The 14603-nt window shown below is 51.8% G+C and overlaps 8 protein-coding genes across 8 annotated transcripts; 5 read left to right on the top strand and 3 right to left on the bottom strand.

The window, feature by feature from the left end:
• Positions 1-7: 7 nt before the first annotated feature.
• Positions 8-2179, top strand: BJY04DRAFT_233338 (DUF3176 domain-containing protein; the record flags this gene model as incomplete). The annotated part of the gene is made up of 3 exons (XM_073719953.1): positions 8-507; positions 559-728; positions 788-2179. The coding sequence occupies 3 exons, from the start codon at positions 8-10 to the stop codon at positions 2122-2124; spliced, it is 2007 nt and encodes a 668-aa protein (XP_073564539.1). The 3' UTR covers positions 2125-2179.
• A 307-nt stretch (positions 2180-2486) lies between these two features.
• Positions 2487-4082, top strand: BJY04DRAFT_233337 (kinase-like protein; the record flags this gene model as incomplete). Its single annotated transcript, XM_073719952.1, has 8 exons — positions 2487-2564; positions 2601-2731; positions 2784-3118; positions 3187-3359; positions 3411-3512; positions 3634-3662; positions 3702-3799; positions 3895-4082. The coding sequence occupies 8 exons, from the start codon at positions 2487-2489 to the stop codon at positions 4080-4082; spliced, it is 1134 nt and encodes a 377-aa protein (XP_073564538.1).
• Positions 4083-5306: 1224 nt separating this feature from the next.
• BJY04DRAFT_224704 (uncharacterized protein) lies at positions 5307-5873 on the bottom strand (the record flags this gene model as incomplete). The annotated part of the gene is made up of 3 exons (XM_073718045.1): positions 5307-5512; positions 5611-5692; positions 5763-5873. The coding sequence occupies 3 exons, from the start codon at positions 5871-5873 to the stop codon at positions 5307-5309; spliced, it is 399 nt and encodes a 132-aa protein (XP_073564537.1).
• Positions 5874-6136: 263 nt separating this feature from the next.
• On the top strand, positions 6137-6632 carry BJY04DRAFT_224703 (uncharacterized protein; the record flags this gene model as incomplete). Its single annotated transcript, XM_073718044.1, has 2 exons — positions 6137-6213; positions 6293-6632. The coding sequence occupies 2 exons, from the start codon at positions 6137-6139 to the stop codon at positions 6630-6632; spliced, it is 417 nt and encodes a 138-aa protein (XP_073564536.1).
• Positions 6633-6740: 108 nt separating this feature from the next.
• On the bottom strand, positions 6741-7758 carry BJY04DRAFT_174853 (isocitrate lyase/PEP mutase family protein). The gene has a single exon (XM_073709303.1). The coding sequence runs from the start codon at positions 7630-7632 to the stop codon at positions 6850-6852; it is 783 nt and encodes a 260-aa protein (XP_073564535.1). The 5' UTR covers positions 7633-7758; the 3' UTR covers positions 6741-6849.
• A 205-nt stretch (positions 7759-7963) lies between these two features.
• BJY04DRAFT_233335 (SAP domain protein) lies at positions 7964-10198 on the top strand. The gene has a single exon (XM_073719951.1). It carries the CDS (start codon positions 8077-8079, stop codon positions 9991-9993), a length of 1917 nt encoding a protein of 638 aa, XP_073564534.1. The 5' UTR covers positions 7964-8076; the 3' UTR covers positions 9994-10198.
• Positions 10199-10681: 483 nt separating this feature from the next.
• On the top strand, positions 10682-12601 carry BJY04DRAFT_224700 (OSTA/TMEM184 family protein; the record flags this gene model as incomplete). Its single annotated transcript, XM_073718043.1, has 6 exons — positions 10682-10724; positions 10796-10946; positions 11009-11306; positions 11359-11484; positions 11531-11680; positions 11729-12601. 6 exons carry the CDS (start codon positions 10682-10684, stop codon positions 12599-12601), a joined length of 1641 nt encoding a protein of 546 aa, XP_073564533.1.
• Positions 12602-12788: 187 nt separating this feature from the next.
• On the bottom strand, positions 12789-14202 carry BJY04DRAFT_224699 (uncharacterized protein; the record flags this gene model as incomplete). The annotated part of the gene is made up of 2 exons (XM_073718042.1): positions 12789-13195; positions 13242-14202. The coding sequence occupies 2 exons, from the start codon at positions 14200-14202 to the stop codon at positions 12789-12791; spliced, it is 1368 nt and encodes a 455-aa protein (XP_073564532.1).
• Between the last annotated feature and the right edge of the window lie 401 nt (positions 14203-14603).

Raw genomic sequence — 14603 nt, 5'->3', positions numbered from 1 at the left:
AATCCTCATGGCATCAAACGCAGAATCAAATGTTTCAATCGAGCTTGTACAAACTCGTCCCAAAGACCATGAAACCGAAGACCAAGATATAGCGCAACATCTTCTCCCAGAAGCGGAGCAGTTGTCCCAAGAACCGGGAAATACGCCCCAATGCCCAGAGAGTCTCGACGACAAAAGGCAAACTGAAAGTCTAACGGTCTGGACATTGGATGTCATCGCCCTTATCCTTTCGATCGGGACCATAATTGCCATTGCTATCATCCTGAACCACTATGACGGAAAGCCGCAGCCAGACTGGCAAGGCATCTCCCTGAACTCCCTCATCGCGTGGCTGAGTACATTGTCTAAGGCATGTCTGTTGTTCTGCCTCACTGAGTCCATAGGACAGCTAAAGTGGGCTTGGTTCTCTTCAATGCGGCGGCCTGTGTCAGACCTTAAGGTTTTTGACTCTGCAAGTCGAGGAGGGGTTTACGGGAGCTTGGAGTTATTGTGGAGAGTCAAGGGACGGTGGGTCTTGCTTTCAAGTATATCTTGAATGTTTGCTAAGCAACAGTACAGCCACCTCGCAGCCTTCGGTAGCCTGGCGGTTATCCTATCTCTGGCCTTCGACCCCTTCATCCAGAACCTCCTCCACTACGTCCCAGACACCATCGAATCCCCATCTCAGTCTGCTTTCCTACAGAGTACATCAAGATACGATGTCGCCGGACCAGTCATAGGGGCTGGCTGTGAGTCTCTCTACATCCCAACATGGCCCCCATAACAAGAATCGGCACTGACAAAACAGTTCACTACGTCGACCCCATCCTCAAAGGAAACATCTACAACTCCCTCCTAAATCCCAACTCGTCAGAATCCTGGGCCGTGCCCAGCTACACCTGCCCAACAGGAAACTGCACCTGGGATCCCTTCATGACCCTCGCGGTCCGCCCCCTCTGCACAGACGTCACCGACAGACTCAACAAAACATGCACCACAGACGCCACATACCCGGATATCAGAACATGCACGGCCTCTCTAGGCTCTCAAGGCCAAGGCCCCTCAGCCTGGTACCGAGACGGTGGCTCCGCCACACAGGCCATGGACGTGACACCAACAACAACCAACGCCCTCGTCTACAACAACACCGTATTCCCAGTCATTCAGTACGTCCTCGCGCTAGACTCAAACACAACCCCCGACGCAACCTGGGACGTCGCCTCCCTAGTCAATAATCAGACAATCTTCCAAGCAACTGAATGCGCGCTGCAGCTTACCATCCTCACTATCCAAGCTACAGTAACAAACGGGGTATACACCGAAACTACACTCTCTGAATGGTCAGAGATCGAAACACCCAACGCCACACAGAGAGCCTCCTACCAGGTCATCCTATCCCCACCCCAGGATCAGAGTCCGGGCGTGGCAGAGACAGAGGGAGCCTCCAACAGAACCTTCGGCATCAGCTACGAAGCATGGAGCTCCATCACCGCATTCCTGAATTCCATCTTTGCAGGCTCTGTAAATGCCGCCTCGGGCCATTTTGGGTTTTCCGCGCCCAACGAGACGTCCGGTTTATATGCTACGTCGGATGTCCTGGGGGCGTTGTTCTATGGCAGTTTTAGGAATAGCTCCGTTCCCTTTCTCACTGTACAAGGACAAGAGGAAGTCTCGTCGGCCTCAACCTGCACAGACCAACTCACCTGCGCAATCCACAACGTCGCTGCCGCAATGTCCAAGACATTTCGGGACACGGCGTTTACCAGTTCCAGCGCTGCCTCCAACGGCGATCAAGCCCTCATCCAAGGCAAAGCATTCATCGTTGTCCCCTTCGTCAAAGTCGTTTGGGAGTGGTTAATTCTCCCACTGTGTGTCTGGGCGTTGACGCTTTGTGTCTGGATTGCGGCTGTTGTGAGGACCAGACGTGGGGGGCTGTATAAGTGGACGAATAATCCGCTGCCGTTGCTGTTTCTTTACCGGGGTCAAGCTGAGACTCCCGCTGGAGCTGGGGTGAGCCAGGTCCAGGGGCGTGTTTGGCGAAAGTGGACAGAGGGGGATCTTGATTCTGGTGCGAAAAGGGTTAATGTGAGACTTGAGATGAGGCGGGGTGAGGTTGTGTTTTGTGAACAGATTGGAAGATTCTAGAGAAGATCCTAGCATCATCTATATGATTTTTTCTGTAGTATATTTTTGAATAAAGCCTTTACTTCGAGAACCCCTGGTCTCACAGAAAGACCAGTCTTTCCAAACCCAATCCAAACGCCACCATGGCGTAATTCCAACGCCTTTTTACTTCTATACCTTATTATATACATACACAGTACCAGTACCATTCTTAAAAGGAAAGCGAAGTATCATTCGCATGCTAAAGCACATATGCTACATCCATGCAGGGGCGCTAGCTCCGCTGCCCCCAGCCCCCTCCCTGGCGATCCTTCTCCTGGTGCCGCGGTCCAACAGTTGAAAACAATCTCAATCCAATCTAAGGGAACATCTCTTATCAAAATATGTTCTCGTCGATTCTCCGATCGCTCCCCGCTCTCGAGCGGAGATGGAAACCTCTCAGCTTCACCAATCCAAACTTCGTCCGCATCCCCGAATCACACAAGATTGAATAAGAGACTCTTCCACACTATGTCCCATCGCAGTTCTATCCCACTCAGATTGGAGAAGTTATCAAGGAGCGATATCAAGTCGTTGGGAAATTAGGCTTTGGATCGACTTCCACTGTGTGGCTTGCTAGGGACATGGAGTAAGAGTCCCCTGATTCCGTTAGAACACCTGCTTATACACCAATCTTATAGAGACCGGCGCTATGTTATACTCAAAATCTTTATTCAGGCTTCATCTATGGGTCACCAAGTGGACAATGAGCTTAACATGTACAAAATCATGGAGCAGTCCTCGAGCACCCATCCCGGTCGCAAGGTCATCAGAAAGCTGCTTGATACATTTGACATCGACGGACCTCAAGATCAGCATCGCTGCCTCGTTCATCCGCCGCTATGGGAGAGTGTTCTGGCTTACTTGCGCCGCAACCCAGTGGAGAGACTGCCGTCGCCCGTCCTTGCAGTCGTCCTTCATCGCCTATTCCTTGCACTGGATTATCTGCATACAGAGTGCCACATTGCACACACTGGTTCGCGGCCCTATCCCCTGAAATATGTATCCACCGGCCCGTATTTGTATTAATCAACTCCATCCCAGATATCAAGGCCGACAATATCATGTTTGTGATCAACGACAATTCTGTCTTCACCGATTTCGAAGAGTCCGAGCTCCGGAACCCCGTCCCCAGAAAACAGGTCGCCACAGCTGCAGATGGAGACGGGACATCAAGAACAATCTATATGTCCCAGGAGCTTAAGATCCCCAAAAGTGTCAGCTCCCCGATCCTGTGCGATTTTGGATCCGCTGAACACGGCGATTAGCCCCATTCGGTCTTCGCCCAAGCCAAGATCTATCGAGCGCCAGAGGTGCTCTTGGGCGTTCCGTGGACATTCAGTGCCGATATCTGGAATGTGGGATGCATGGTGAGTGAGCATCTATGAACTACTACCATCACTATCCGTACCAGACCACCTTCACCAGACCACCTTCACCAGACCACCATCCCATCTGCCAATTGCTAACAGACAACCCATTCTTCAACAGATCTGGGACATCTACGAAGGCGGATCCTTGTTTACAGGGCAAGACCCAGAATATGAATGATACAGCAGCTGCGCCCACCTCGCCGAGATGATCAACCTTTTAGGTCCTCCGCCTTCCAGCCTTCTTAGCCGCGGCGAGCTGAGAGACAAGTTCTTTTCGGGTGAAGGCAAGTCCAAGTTCCATTCATTGATACTATCTCCCTTTCAAAACATCAGATATCGCTCTCGACCTGCAAGCGCAAGTCCACTAACGACCACTTAGGCAATTTTCTCCACCCAGAGTTCCTAACCGATCTGGTGCCGTTGGAACAAAGGGAGACCACGCTGCAGGGTAAGGAAGAGAGACAGGCCTTTCTGCGCTTCATGAACAGGATGCTACAGTGGGAGCCCGAGAAGCGGAGCTCGGCTATAGAGCTAGCGGGTGATGAGTGGCTTCATAGCCATATGTGAGGTGGATAGTGCATTCCATCCGGCAATGGGCAATTATGTATACCCAAGTAGAATTCAGAAGGTGCCAAGATACCAGTAATGTTGCAGGTGAAAAATTATCGTAAGGGTAGGACTGGAATCCCTCTGAAGCAAGCAGTAAGCAGTTGATCATGGTAACTTCCACTCACCTATAGGGGACCCCGTGCAATGCTCCCTGTCAGATAACTAGGAGTTAAATATATGGAGGGTAGGTAAACATGAATACAGATAAAAGGCACTTACTTACTCACAAATGGGTCCAAAGGGTCCTGCTGAAGCCGACGTAGATTATCACATATTGTTCGCAGTTCGTGGCAAACCGCAACACGCTCACTGGACCCTATTATATCCCATGCTTGTTCCAAGGTCTGCCCTCGGATGTATTGTATATTGATAAAACCCGCCTCTCCATCCGTGCGCCAACCGTACACCTCAGGAACAGGAACACGGCCATTAAGGAATCAGCCAACAGCAAGAAGACCCAAGGCCTCCGGAATATTCACAGAGCTCCCCCACTTAACGAATAGGCCCATGTCTTCAAACACCACTGGCGGCGGTCTTACATGCGGCATAGCCACAGAGTAGACTTTTCTGGGGTCTGGACTAACTCCCTCAAGATGCTGTTTCTTTGCCTGGGCCTTGACTTCTTTTGGTGCAGGCAGCTCACGCCATTGGCGGAAAAAAAGATGAGTCCTTGACGTCGAAATTGGGAGAGCTGGGGATCATCGACGGGGTGAGCCGAACCGGGCCTCCATTACCGTATTAGCCATCTTTAGCGCTGGGAAATCGGCAACTGAACGAGGGGTAGATCAGTTCTTATCTGGACGTTGCAGACAATGGAGCACGTCTTGATGGGATCTGTCGCGCTGAGGATACGGATGTGGCACGATTCAGCAGGATTATGTTGTTGGAACTTCATATGACCCCAAGGCAGTCACGAGGCGCCTTGTCTCGTGACATAGTTAGGTATTCTTAGTCTCAACAACACAGACTCTATTTGTATTCCTCATCAAATCACCCACAAGAGGTCTAAATCTGTAGATGCACAGAGGCGCCATAAAATCAAAGCAGAAGAGTTATTACCACAAGCCTTGAATCCACAATCCCTTCTCAAATGAACATATACCTACTGTAGTGGATCTCTATAATCTGCAGCGACTCACATCTACTACACATTCACCATTACAATAACTTCTCACCAAATATTCACACATCATCCGGTATCCTCTGCAGCGTCCGAAACGGCAGAATCTCAGCATTGTCCCAATCCCAGATCTCCTCCCTTGTGTAGACATCCTCCTTGAGTTTCTCGCGGATCGCATCCGCCCCCGTATCATTCACGACCATGACGCTCCCGATAAAGGGACGGTCCTCGACGGCGCCTTTCTCGCATGCACGGGCAAATATGGGGCCTAGACACCACCGTCAAGGCTTAGATTAGCGGGTCGGGCCGATTGCTGGGGGCAGAATCGAATAGGAGAGTTATGGTTAGGTATAAGGGGTAGCGAACCGGCCCAGGAGACGTAGCCTTCCTTGTGGAGGCGGACAAAGTTTGGGGAGTGTTGCGGGCGGATGGCGATGCGGCGTGAGAGCTGTTGGTTCGTTAGGCTTGAGGTTTGAGGCTTGCATTGAAGAGGGTAGAGAAGAAGGATGAGTACATACGACATTGGCCTTGTCGGGGAGTATCACTAGCCATTCTCGCACAGGGGATGCTGGGGCAGTGGTGGTCGCGGTGTGTAGGGCACGCCTGATGGCGGAACGGGCAATCGACATGGCGAACTATAGCCAGGGGATGGGGGATCTTGCAGCAAAGATTACGGCAGGAGAAGAATATATAGAAAAAAGCCCTCCCCGGTTTGACCGGGGTAGAATCCCAGTCGGTCAAGCTTTATGTCCAGGGCCCAAGCGGCTCGGTGTCCGAGCTGTTACACAATCAGCCTCCAGTTCGTCGGGGTTTAGTTCGAGTTCTCTCTCCTACTCGCTCCGTGTCTTCTTCTCCTTCTATCCCAGCAGTATCTCGAGATTTCAGTGAAAACATGTCGGCCGCACCATCAATTACCCACCTTGCCAAAGCAGCTGCCGCCACGACAAGGCCTACACGCCTGCAGGAGTAGTATGTGCTTTACCCTCCCCATGACCCCTGAAGACCCACCTTTTCCATAGCAATTTTCAAAGACTAACCGTATATCCAGCCTTGTCGTGATTCGCGACCTTCCCCGCGGGGACCGGACAACAATACCCAACACCCCAATCTCCCTGGCCCACCAGACTTTCACAGGCCAGATTCTATCTCCGTCGCGACAGAGAGCTACGACAGAGAAGCCCCATCAAAAGCTCCCAGGACTCGGGAACGTGATTGCGCTGCGCGCATTGAGCGCGGAGGCTGTCCATGAGGAGTTGAAGGCACATCCCTATGCGCAGGGGATCTGGGACTTGACGTCGGTGCGCATTTGGCCGGTGGAGACGGTGCATACCAGTTTGATGGATGGTGGTGAGGAGGGCCAGGGGCAGACACAGGGGCAGGGCGCTTAGTGTGGAAATCATGATTATTACCTAGGGGTTGAGCCGCGATGGGGTATACGCCTGTCGAGAAGTCAATGTAAGATTGTTTAGTGGTCTCATAAGCCATATATGAGCTTGTCTTTGATACATCATACTCGGTTGAATGGTCTTCCAGGTGATATGAGGGCCACCGCAAGTATAATGGCGGATAATTTCTGATATTGTAGTGAGAATGTCTGGGAGACCATCAATGCCTGAGCAATTCATTCGCAGTCTCCTCAAATGCCCGCATCGCAGCCCTATAAAGCTCTGGCCCCATACTAATCCTCGCAACCCCAATCTCTCGCAGTTCAGGGATGGTAAGGTATCCACCCTTCAAAACCAACTTGACGTTGAGCCTGCCATCAAAGGCAGCAACAAGCTGCTTTATCTCTTCCGTTGACGTACCTCGACCCCCTGGACCCCACACGAATACCGTACACGCGCCCGCATTTAGAAACGCCTTGCCTCGCTCAATCGCGTCCTCGACCGAACCGCCGTAGCCGAGGACATCTGTGCGCGCGTTGACGACAAAGTCCGGTACACCTAGTTCCCTGGCTTGTTTGAGAGCGAGTTCAATTCGACTCACGGCCTCTTGACTAGGTCGGAGGTCACCGGTGCTCTTGTTGGCGTCTTCGATGTTGCAGCCCACCGCGCCCAGCTTGACGATTTCTGTAATTGTCTCGGGGATATCGTAGCCATCTTCGACGTCCACCGACAGCGGAAGTTTAGGCAGACCATTGACTGACAAAGTGGCGGCGATTGACCGGACACTTGCAAGGTTCTGGGCAAAGGTCATTCTGTCCTCTGAGACTCCCTGCGTGGCGGCAATCGCGTAGCTTGCGGTTGCAATCGCCTTTGTTGCTGTGTTCTTAGCGACGATTAATGCTGTGGCTGCATCGTAGACGTTTGTGAAGACTATTGGATTTCCTGGCACATGGAGCTTTCGAAGTTGGATTGCGAGGTCATTTTGGAGGGTGTTGACGGCCATCGTGTTGGTGGTTATGTCTTACTACCGACGGGCTTGTATTGGTCGATCTTAAGAAGCCATGCAGAGAGAGACATGCTCGGCTTTATATCCATTTTGTGAGACACTGCGCCTTTGGGTTGACAAGGCTCGTGTTCCGTGCATCGCCAGGCCTTTGCTCTCGAATTGACCACTTAGAAGACAGTACTCACGTGATCTCTATGCACCCCGAAAGGGACTAGCGCGTCTCTTATGGCGCGCAGGCTCTAGTCCGTAAAGGAACTAGCCTCCCTTCCCCAGCCTTTGTTCTTGAAGCTGCCTGCGAGCGATGATGTTTCGTGTCGCATACTTTCCTCCTACATCCATTTACTCTCGCCCATCGCTCTAAGCAATGATAGATCTTGCTTGAAGAACCTCACAAATCTCTAGCCAACACACAATCCATTCCCCATCTGCGCCCTTCTCACGATGACCGACTATGCGTCATGGAAAGTCACCGACCTCAAGGCGGAGCTGAAGCGGCGCGGTATTCCACAGACGGGATTGAGGGTCAAACAACAAATCATCGACCGATTAGTCGAGGAAGACTCCAAGGGTCAGAATAGAGAGACAGACGAAGCTCCGGCTGAGGTTGAGGAAGCTCCAGCCCAAGAGTCGCAACCCGCCGAAGTCGAAGCTGAAGTTGAAGCTGCGCCTGAGCCCGAACCCGAAAATGAGCCCGAACGTGAACCCGACATGAACGTTCCGGCCGAAACGGAACAAATAAATCAGAAAAATCATGCGACTGAAGATACCGATGCGACCGCGACCGACGTCCAAACAGAGATACCTAAACCAGATGAGCCGCGAGTCGAGGAGGCAGAACCAACGCCTCCGCCCGAATCCGCTCAACCGGAAGAACAATCAAGAGACTCTCCAGATGCACAAGAGAAGGATGAGAACATTAAGCCTAAAGGCAATGTCCCAGACAACGAAGTGGTTACAGAGCCCACCGAGCAGGATGAGCGCACAGTGGAAGCAAAGCCCCCTGGTGCTGCGTCGGATACGAAACAAGTGGAGCCCCTCGACCAAGTCGATCAGACACCTACAATTGCGCAGGAGGATACAAAGCTTGCGGATGTCGCTGAACAGGTAGCCCCAGCTGGTCCGATCTCAGGTCCAAGCACAGGCCTGTCAACGCCTCTTCCTGCGGAAGAACTTGTCGAAGATGTTAGAAAGAGAAAGCGTCGAAGCCAAACTCCGATTCCGAATCCAGAAGAAGTCGCGAGGAAGAAGGCCAAAGCATTAGATTCAACATCATCCGACGAGAAAGAAATAACAATCGCGCCAAGCGCCGACAAGACACAGGCACAGCCAGATGAGAGTGTGCCTGAAGGAACCGCGCCCGTTGGTGAAAAACAAGGCAAAAAGAGCACCCCTCAGAAACAGGACATGCGCTTCAAAGGCCTATTTTCGTCCACTGGACGGGAACAGACTCGGCCATCATCTCCTCCTGCCGACGTGGAGATGGAAGATGCCGCCGTCGAACCTGCCTTACATCCCGCGACCGCTGCCTTATACATCGATGGGCTGATGCGCCCTCTTCAACCTGCCGCCCTTAAAAATCACCTCGTTTCCGTTGCATCTCCGCCAGGAAGTTCTCCTAACCCTGATCTTATAGTCGACTTCTATCTAGACTCTATCAAGACGCACTCTTTTGCTAGGTTCGCGGACGTAACAACCGCCGCTCGAGCCCGCAATTCCCTTCATGGCACCGTATGGCCGAACGAGAAAAACAGAAAAAGTTTGTTTGTCGACTTCATACCAGAGGAAAAGGTCCAAGACTGGATTCAGAGAGAAGAGGACGCACGCGGACGGCGTGGCCCCCCTCCGCGCTGGGAAGTCAGATACGACAAGAACGGCGATGAAATAGAGGCAGTTCTGGAGGAAGTCGATCCCAAGAATGCCGGAGCTCACGGTACTCGCGCTCCAGCAGCAAAAGAGTTTACACATCCTCCACCGCGTGGCCCGCGAGCCGAAACGCAGGCCGAGGGAAGGCGTCCCAGCGGTCCATCTCAGCCCAGCCGCAGCTCACATCCCGGCCAGGGATTCAAGCCACTCGATGAGCTGTTCAAATCTACCACCACCAAGCCTAAACTATACTACCTCCCGGTGTCTCGAGATGTTGCAGATCGCCGGCTTGACCGATTCGATGAACTTCTTCGTAAGGGCGAATTTCCCAGACGTGGTGGAGATGAGACACGAAAAATCTCGTTTGAAGACAGTGACCAGTTCATTGACCTGGGAGCCGAGTTTGCCGGTCGCGGAAGGGGCGGAGGCCGTGGGAGAGGCCGTGGAGGGGGGATGGTGAATTCAAGGCGAGGTAGCCGCAGGGACCGATACTGAGGTATACCATCTCCATGCTTTACGGCCTATGTTTTTCTATATCGTGTATTATAGAAGAAATGAAATGTGTACTATACCTGAACCAACCGAGATCTTACTGCAGCTGATGGCTTGGCGCGTCAACAGCATTGGATGGAACGGTAGGCTTGCACAAAGCTTGGCTGTCTTGGTTTTCTTTGCTGCCTACGGAGTACTTTTTGTATAGACATCTGTATATCTATTATCTCCATACCTTTATCGCTGTACTAGTAGTATAGATCCATCTGAGACAATCTAATTATAGCCTCTTAACCTTGAACAGGTGAACTACTCCGCCTCCGGCCTTTGTGGTTCGTGCGGGCTCCTATCGAGCTGATTGCCTGTTTCAGTTAACTGTCTCGTAAGGCTTACGCCTTCACCCTCGTGGAGTCGTGGCGCTGACCAGATCCTACTGGTATCTTAGCGTCTCCAGTTTCTCATTTCTGCGCGCTCAGCTCTTTGCAGTCTTTACTGCCGATAATTTGGCAAAGTTTTTCTTCTTCGCTAAAGTTAAGCAGCAGAAAAAGCAAAGGTCCACTGTGCCAGGGGTTGAAGACTGATCTACCGCCACTCCGCGGACCACCGAAAATAGCTCCGCCTGTTCCTCCGTCCGCTTTTTCTCCCCTCCGTCTGCATTTCATCATTGACTTCTACTGCGATCCATTCCATCATGGGTTGGCCGGTGTGCAATACGACCGAGGAGGATGAGACCAGTATGTTCGCGACAGCTCTTTCCATCTGCAGTAATAACCATCCCATTGCTAACCTCTATCCCTTAACACAGTCCACGAGGTCGACCTCTGGGACAATGGCCTCACCTTCCACGACCTCTGTCTGATCGTCATTGGCGCTTTCGCTCTCGTCGCCGGCTTCATCTCCTTCTACCTGATTATGCAACATGCGAGACACTATAGCAAGCCGGTTGAACAGCGACAGTACGCACACCCTCTCCCACGATTAAACTCATTCAACATAACACTAACTATTCCTCCAACAGTATAATCCGCATCCTCTGGATGATACCCATATACGCCCTCGTCGCTTGGCTTAGCACATACTACTACAAGCACGCCGTCTATTTCGACGTCCTCGGCGACTGCTACGAAGCGTTCACAATATCCGCGTTTTTTGCGCTGTTGTGTCATTACATCGCGCCGGATTTACATAGCCAGAAAGACTACTTCCGCGGAATACAGCCGAAGAATTGGGTTTGGCCGGTCAATTGGATGCAAAAATGCTCTGGCGGAAAGCACGGGATTTGGAGGGTTCCGAGGAGTGGGTTGACTTGGTTCAATGTAGGTTCATGAGGATGCTCCGCGGGGAAAGCAGATGCTAATGGGTATGCAGGTTATCTGGGTTGGAGTCTTCCAATACTGCCTTCTGCGCGTGCTCATGACTATCGTTGCGGTTGTTACGCAGAAGTTTGATGTGTACTGCGAACAGTCATTGAACCCCACGTTCGCGCATATCTGGGTAGGTACTCACAGCGTTTTCATGGTCATATACTGACTTTTCAAAGGTCCTGGCAATTGAGTGTGTGGCAGTTACCATTGCAATGTACTGTCTCATTCAGTTCTACATCCAGATTCACGAAGAAATCAGCGAGTACTCGCCATTCCTGAAAGTCTTGTCCATCAAGTTGGTTATCTTCTTGTCCTTCTGGCAAACGGTACTATTCCATCTTCCCAGTTCTTCGCAGCACTACTAACACAAACAGAGTGTAATTTCCTTCCTCTTCTCCTCAGGTGTCATCAAAGCTTCAGACAAAATAGCCGCCCCAGATCTCCGAGTCTCCCTTGCCAATTTGATTATCAGCATTGAAATGGCTCTCTTCGCTGTCCTGCATCTCTGGTCTTTTCCTTGGAAGCCATATGCACTTGAGTACCAATCAGATCAAATCACAGATATGTACGGCAACGGTAAACGCACCTACCAAGGCGGCCGCTGGGGCATGGGCGCTCTTCTCGATGCCATTAACCCAATCGATCTTCTTCGAGCTGTTGGCCGCAGTATGCGCTGGTTATTTGTGGGACGAAAGAAGCGAACGCTCGACCCTAGCTACCAGCCACCAAGCGAAAGCATCGGTCTCGACCAAACAGAAACCGGTGTCCATCAAGCCGATACAAGCTATGGCGGCGCTGGCGCAGCTATGACAGGCGGAACAGCAAACCGCTACGGCCGCCAACCAGACGAGGAGGGCGAGGTACTGCTCTCTCACGCGCAGCCGAACCCCTCAACAGGTGATCTCGGTGTCCCTCCACCATACGACGAACGAGATCATAACCGACCGTACTACAACAACAACCGATCCGATGAAGATCATCTCGCGGCATCGGATTTACTTTCTTCAAGACCGATATCTCCGTTTGAAGAGGTGCATTACACTCCGTCCAGATCTCCGTCGGATTCAGAGGGACATTATTATGGCACTCCGGCTAGACATTCGGCTCATTCGGAATCGAACCACAACTCGAATAGTCATAGTCAGTTCCCCCCATCTTCTGAATTGCAGGAGCAGCCTCCGATTCCGGTCCCGGATTCCTATCAGCCTGCGCATACGCGATATGAACCGCCCTACGGGCGGCACTAGGGCGATCTTAATGACCCGGTTGTGTAACGACGGCGCTCTTCTGTGGTTTTTGGTATGACTGTTAGAATAATACCCTACGCGTTCTGTTTCAGGATTTTACTCTTTTATTTTTCAAACATTTGGCACTGGTTTGGTCATGTATATCTATGTTTATATATCTATTATCTATTGACTCCAAGTATGTACCTCACAACAGATCTAAGGCATCGTAACCCCGTGAACCTGAACTCTCCTCAAGACCAACCCAAACCTCAACCTCCACGCCCCCCTCCCTTGCCAATTCCATCACAGCCTCCGGAAGCGCCCAAAGCCTCGTCGTCTCATCTCTCTTCTGCCCCCTCACAAGCACAGGCACCTGCTCGGGTGTATAAACCTTCACCACTTTCAACCCCGGAAACTTCCCAGCCTGGCGCTGCCTCAGTAAAGAGCGTAACCAGTCGCTGCCTGCCCACTCGGGGTTAACGGTAACCTGAACAGTACGTAGCCAATTCTCTGCAGCTTCGCTGTAGTGAGGGTGTTCAGACTCAGGCTCGGACTCCGTATCTTCATCTTCTTCATTGTCATCATCATACGAGCGTTCAGACCAAATGTCGTCTGCAAGGGAGTTCCGGACTCGCATACCCGTCAAAGAACAACCCACCCGGCCACATCCCCGTATCATCATAATAAACCTCCAATTCCTCCAACCCCATTGGTAAACCCCTCCACGCATCCGCGTGATCCTCCAGCCCAACAAGGAAAAGATGGAACAGTCGTAGAATCTTCAGCGCGGGGAAATCCGAAACGTCGAGGCGCGGGCCCTGGCATAGGCCCTCGTGGTCTGGATATTCGCGGGTGAGGGTTAGTTCTTCCAGACAATGTTTTTGCGATTGCAGAGAGCGGACGAAAGCAGCGCAGGTCCATTCTTCTTCGGGTTGGTTTTCGTAGTGCATGCCCCAAGCGCCTTGGTTGGCGTTGTAGTGCAGGGTTTTGAGGGTTGAGGGGTAGGATAGGATTGAGGATAAGGCAGGCTCTTTTGCACCGCAGTGCATCAGGCTCAGGGTGCTGATTAGGGATGTTCCGGTGCCGGTGAACTGGAAGGCATCCCAGGCTTTGAATTCGACGAGGGTTAGGGTTTGGATGTTGGGACTACAGAAGAGGGTTGTGAGGAGGTTGGAGAGGTCGAGGTTAGTTGTGCCGTTGGGGTCTAGGTGGCCGTAGTGCACGGCCTGGTACCCGCCTGCGAAGACTGGGATTTGGGGGTTGTAAGGGTCGAAGTTGCTGCAGTTGATGATGGCAGAGTGTAGATATGAGGCGAGTTCAGGGTTGTGCTTGAGGGATTGGTAGAACTTCCAGGTTAGGTGCAGTTGTCTTTCCACGCTCCATTTCCGGACCAGCACGTTGCGGTAGAAGAGGGGGTTTACGAGGGAGTGCAGGTGGCGTGAGGTGAGCATGAGGGATTTGAGTGTTCTAGTGCGTCTGGAGGAGGTTTGGGACTGTGTGGCGTCTTTGCACCATTCTGCGAGGTCCCAGAATGGTATGGGGGCTTTGGGGCGGTCATTGTAGATGTGTTGGAGGATAAGGTGCAGGATGTCGTCTGGAGGGTAGTGAGGGTGTGCCATGTTGGTTGATTGTTTGAAAATCGGAAGCCATGGTGTTGAGTGATATGATCGAGCCAAGGCTGGACTGAGTCATGAGCTGTTGTCGGAGTAACTGTAAGCCTAACTATACACACATAGTACTATGGATCTTGGCCAGGCTTTTTGATGCTATTTCCTTCAGTAACATTCTTAATCCAGGTTACCGTATAGAAGAACTGACTGTATAGGCAGGCAGGTGGTTACGGAAGATCCATTGTTGACCCAGGTGGGGGAGGACAGGACAAACAGATACCATCAACCATCAACCATCATCCATCATCCATCACTTCTCCTCCTCAACTCTCCTCCTCAACTCTCCTCCTCAACTCTCCTCCTCAACTCTCCTCCTCAACTCTCCTCCTCAACTCTCCTCCTCAACTCTC

This window comes from Aspergillus karnatakaensis, assembly GCF_047715665.1.
Source record: "Aspergillus karnatakaensis strain CBS 102800 unplaced genomic scaffold BJY04scaffold_98, whole genome shotgun sequence".
Classification (NCBI taxonomy): domain Eukaryota; kingdom Fungi; phylum Ascomycota; class Eurotiomycetes; order Eurotiales; family Aspergillaceae; genus Aspergillus; species Aspergillus karnatakaensis.
The sequence above is the reverse complement of the archived record's forward strand: the minus strand, read 5'-3'. Positions and strand labels throughout refer to the sequence as shown.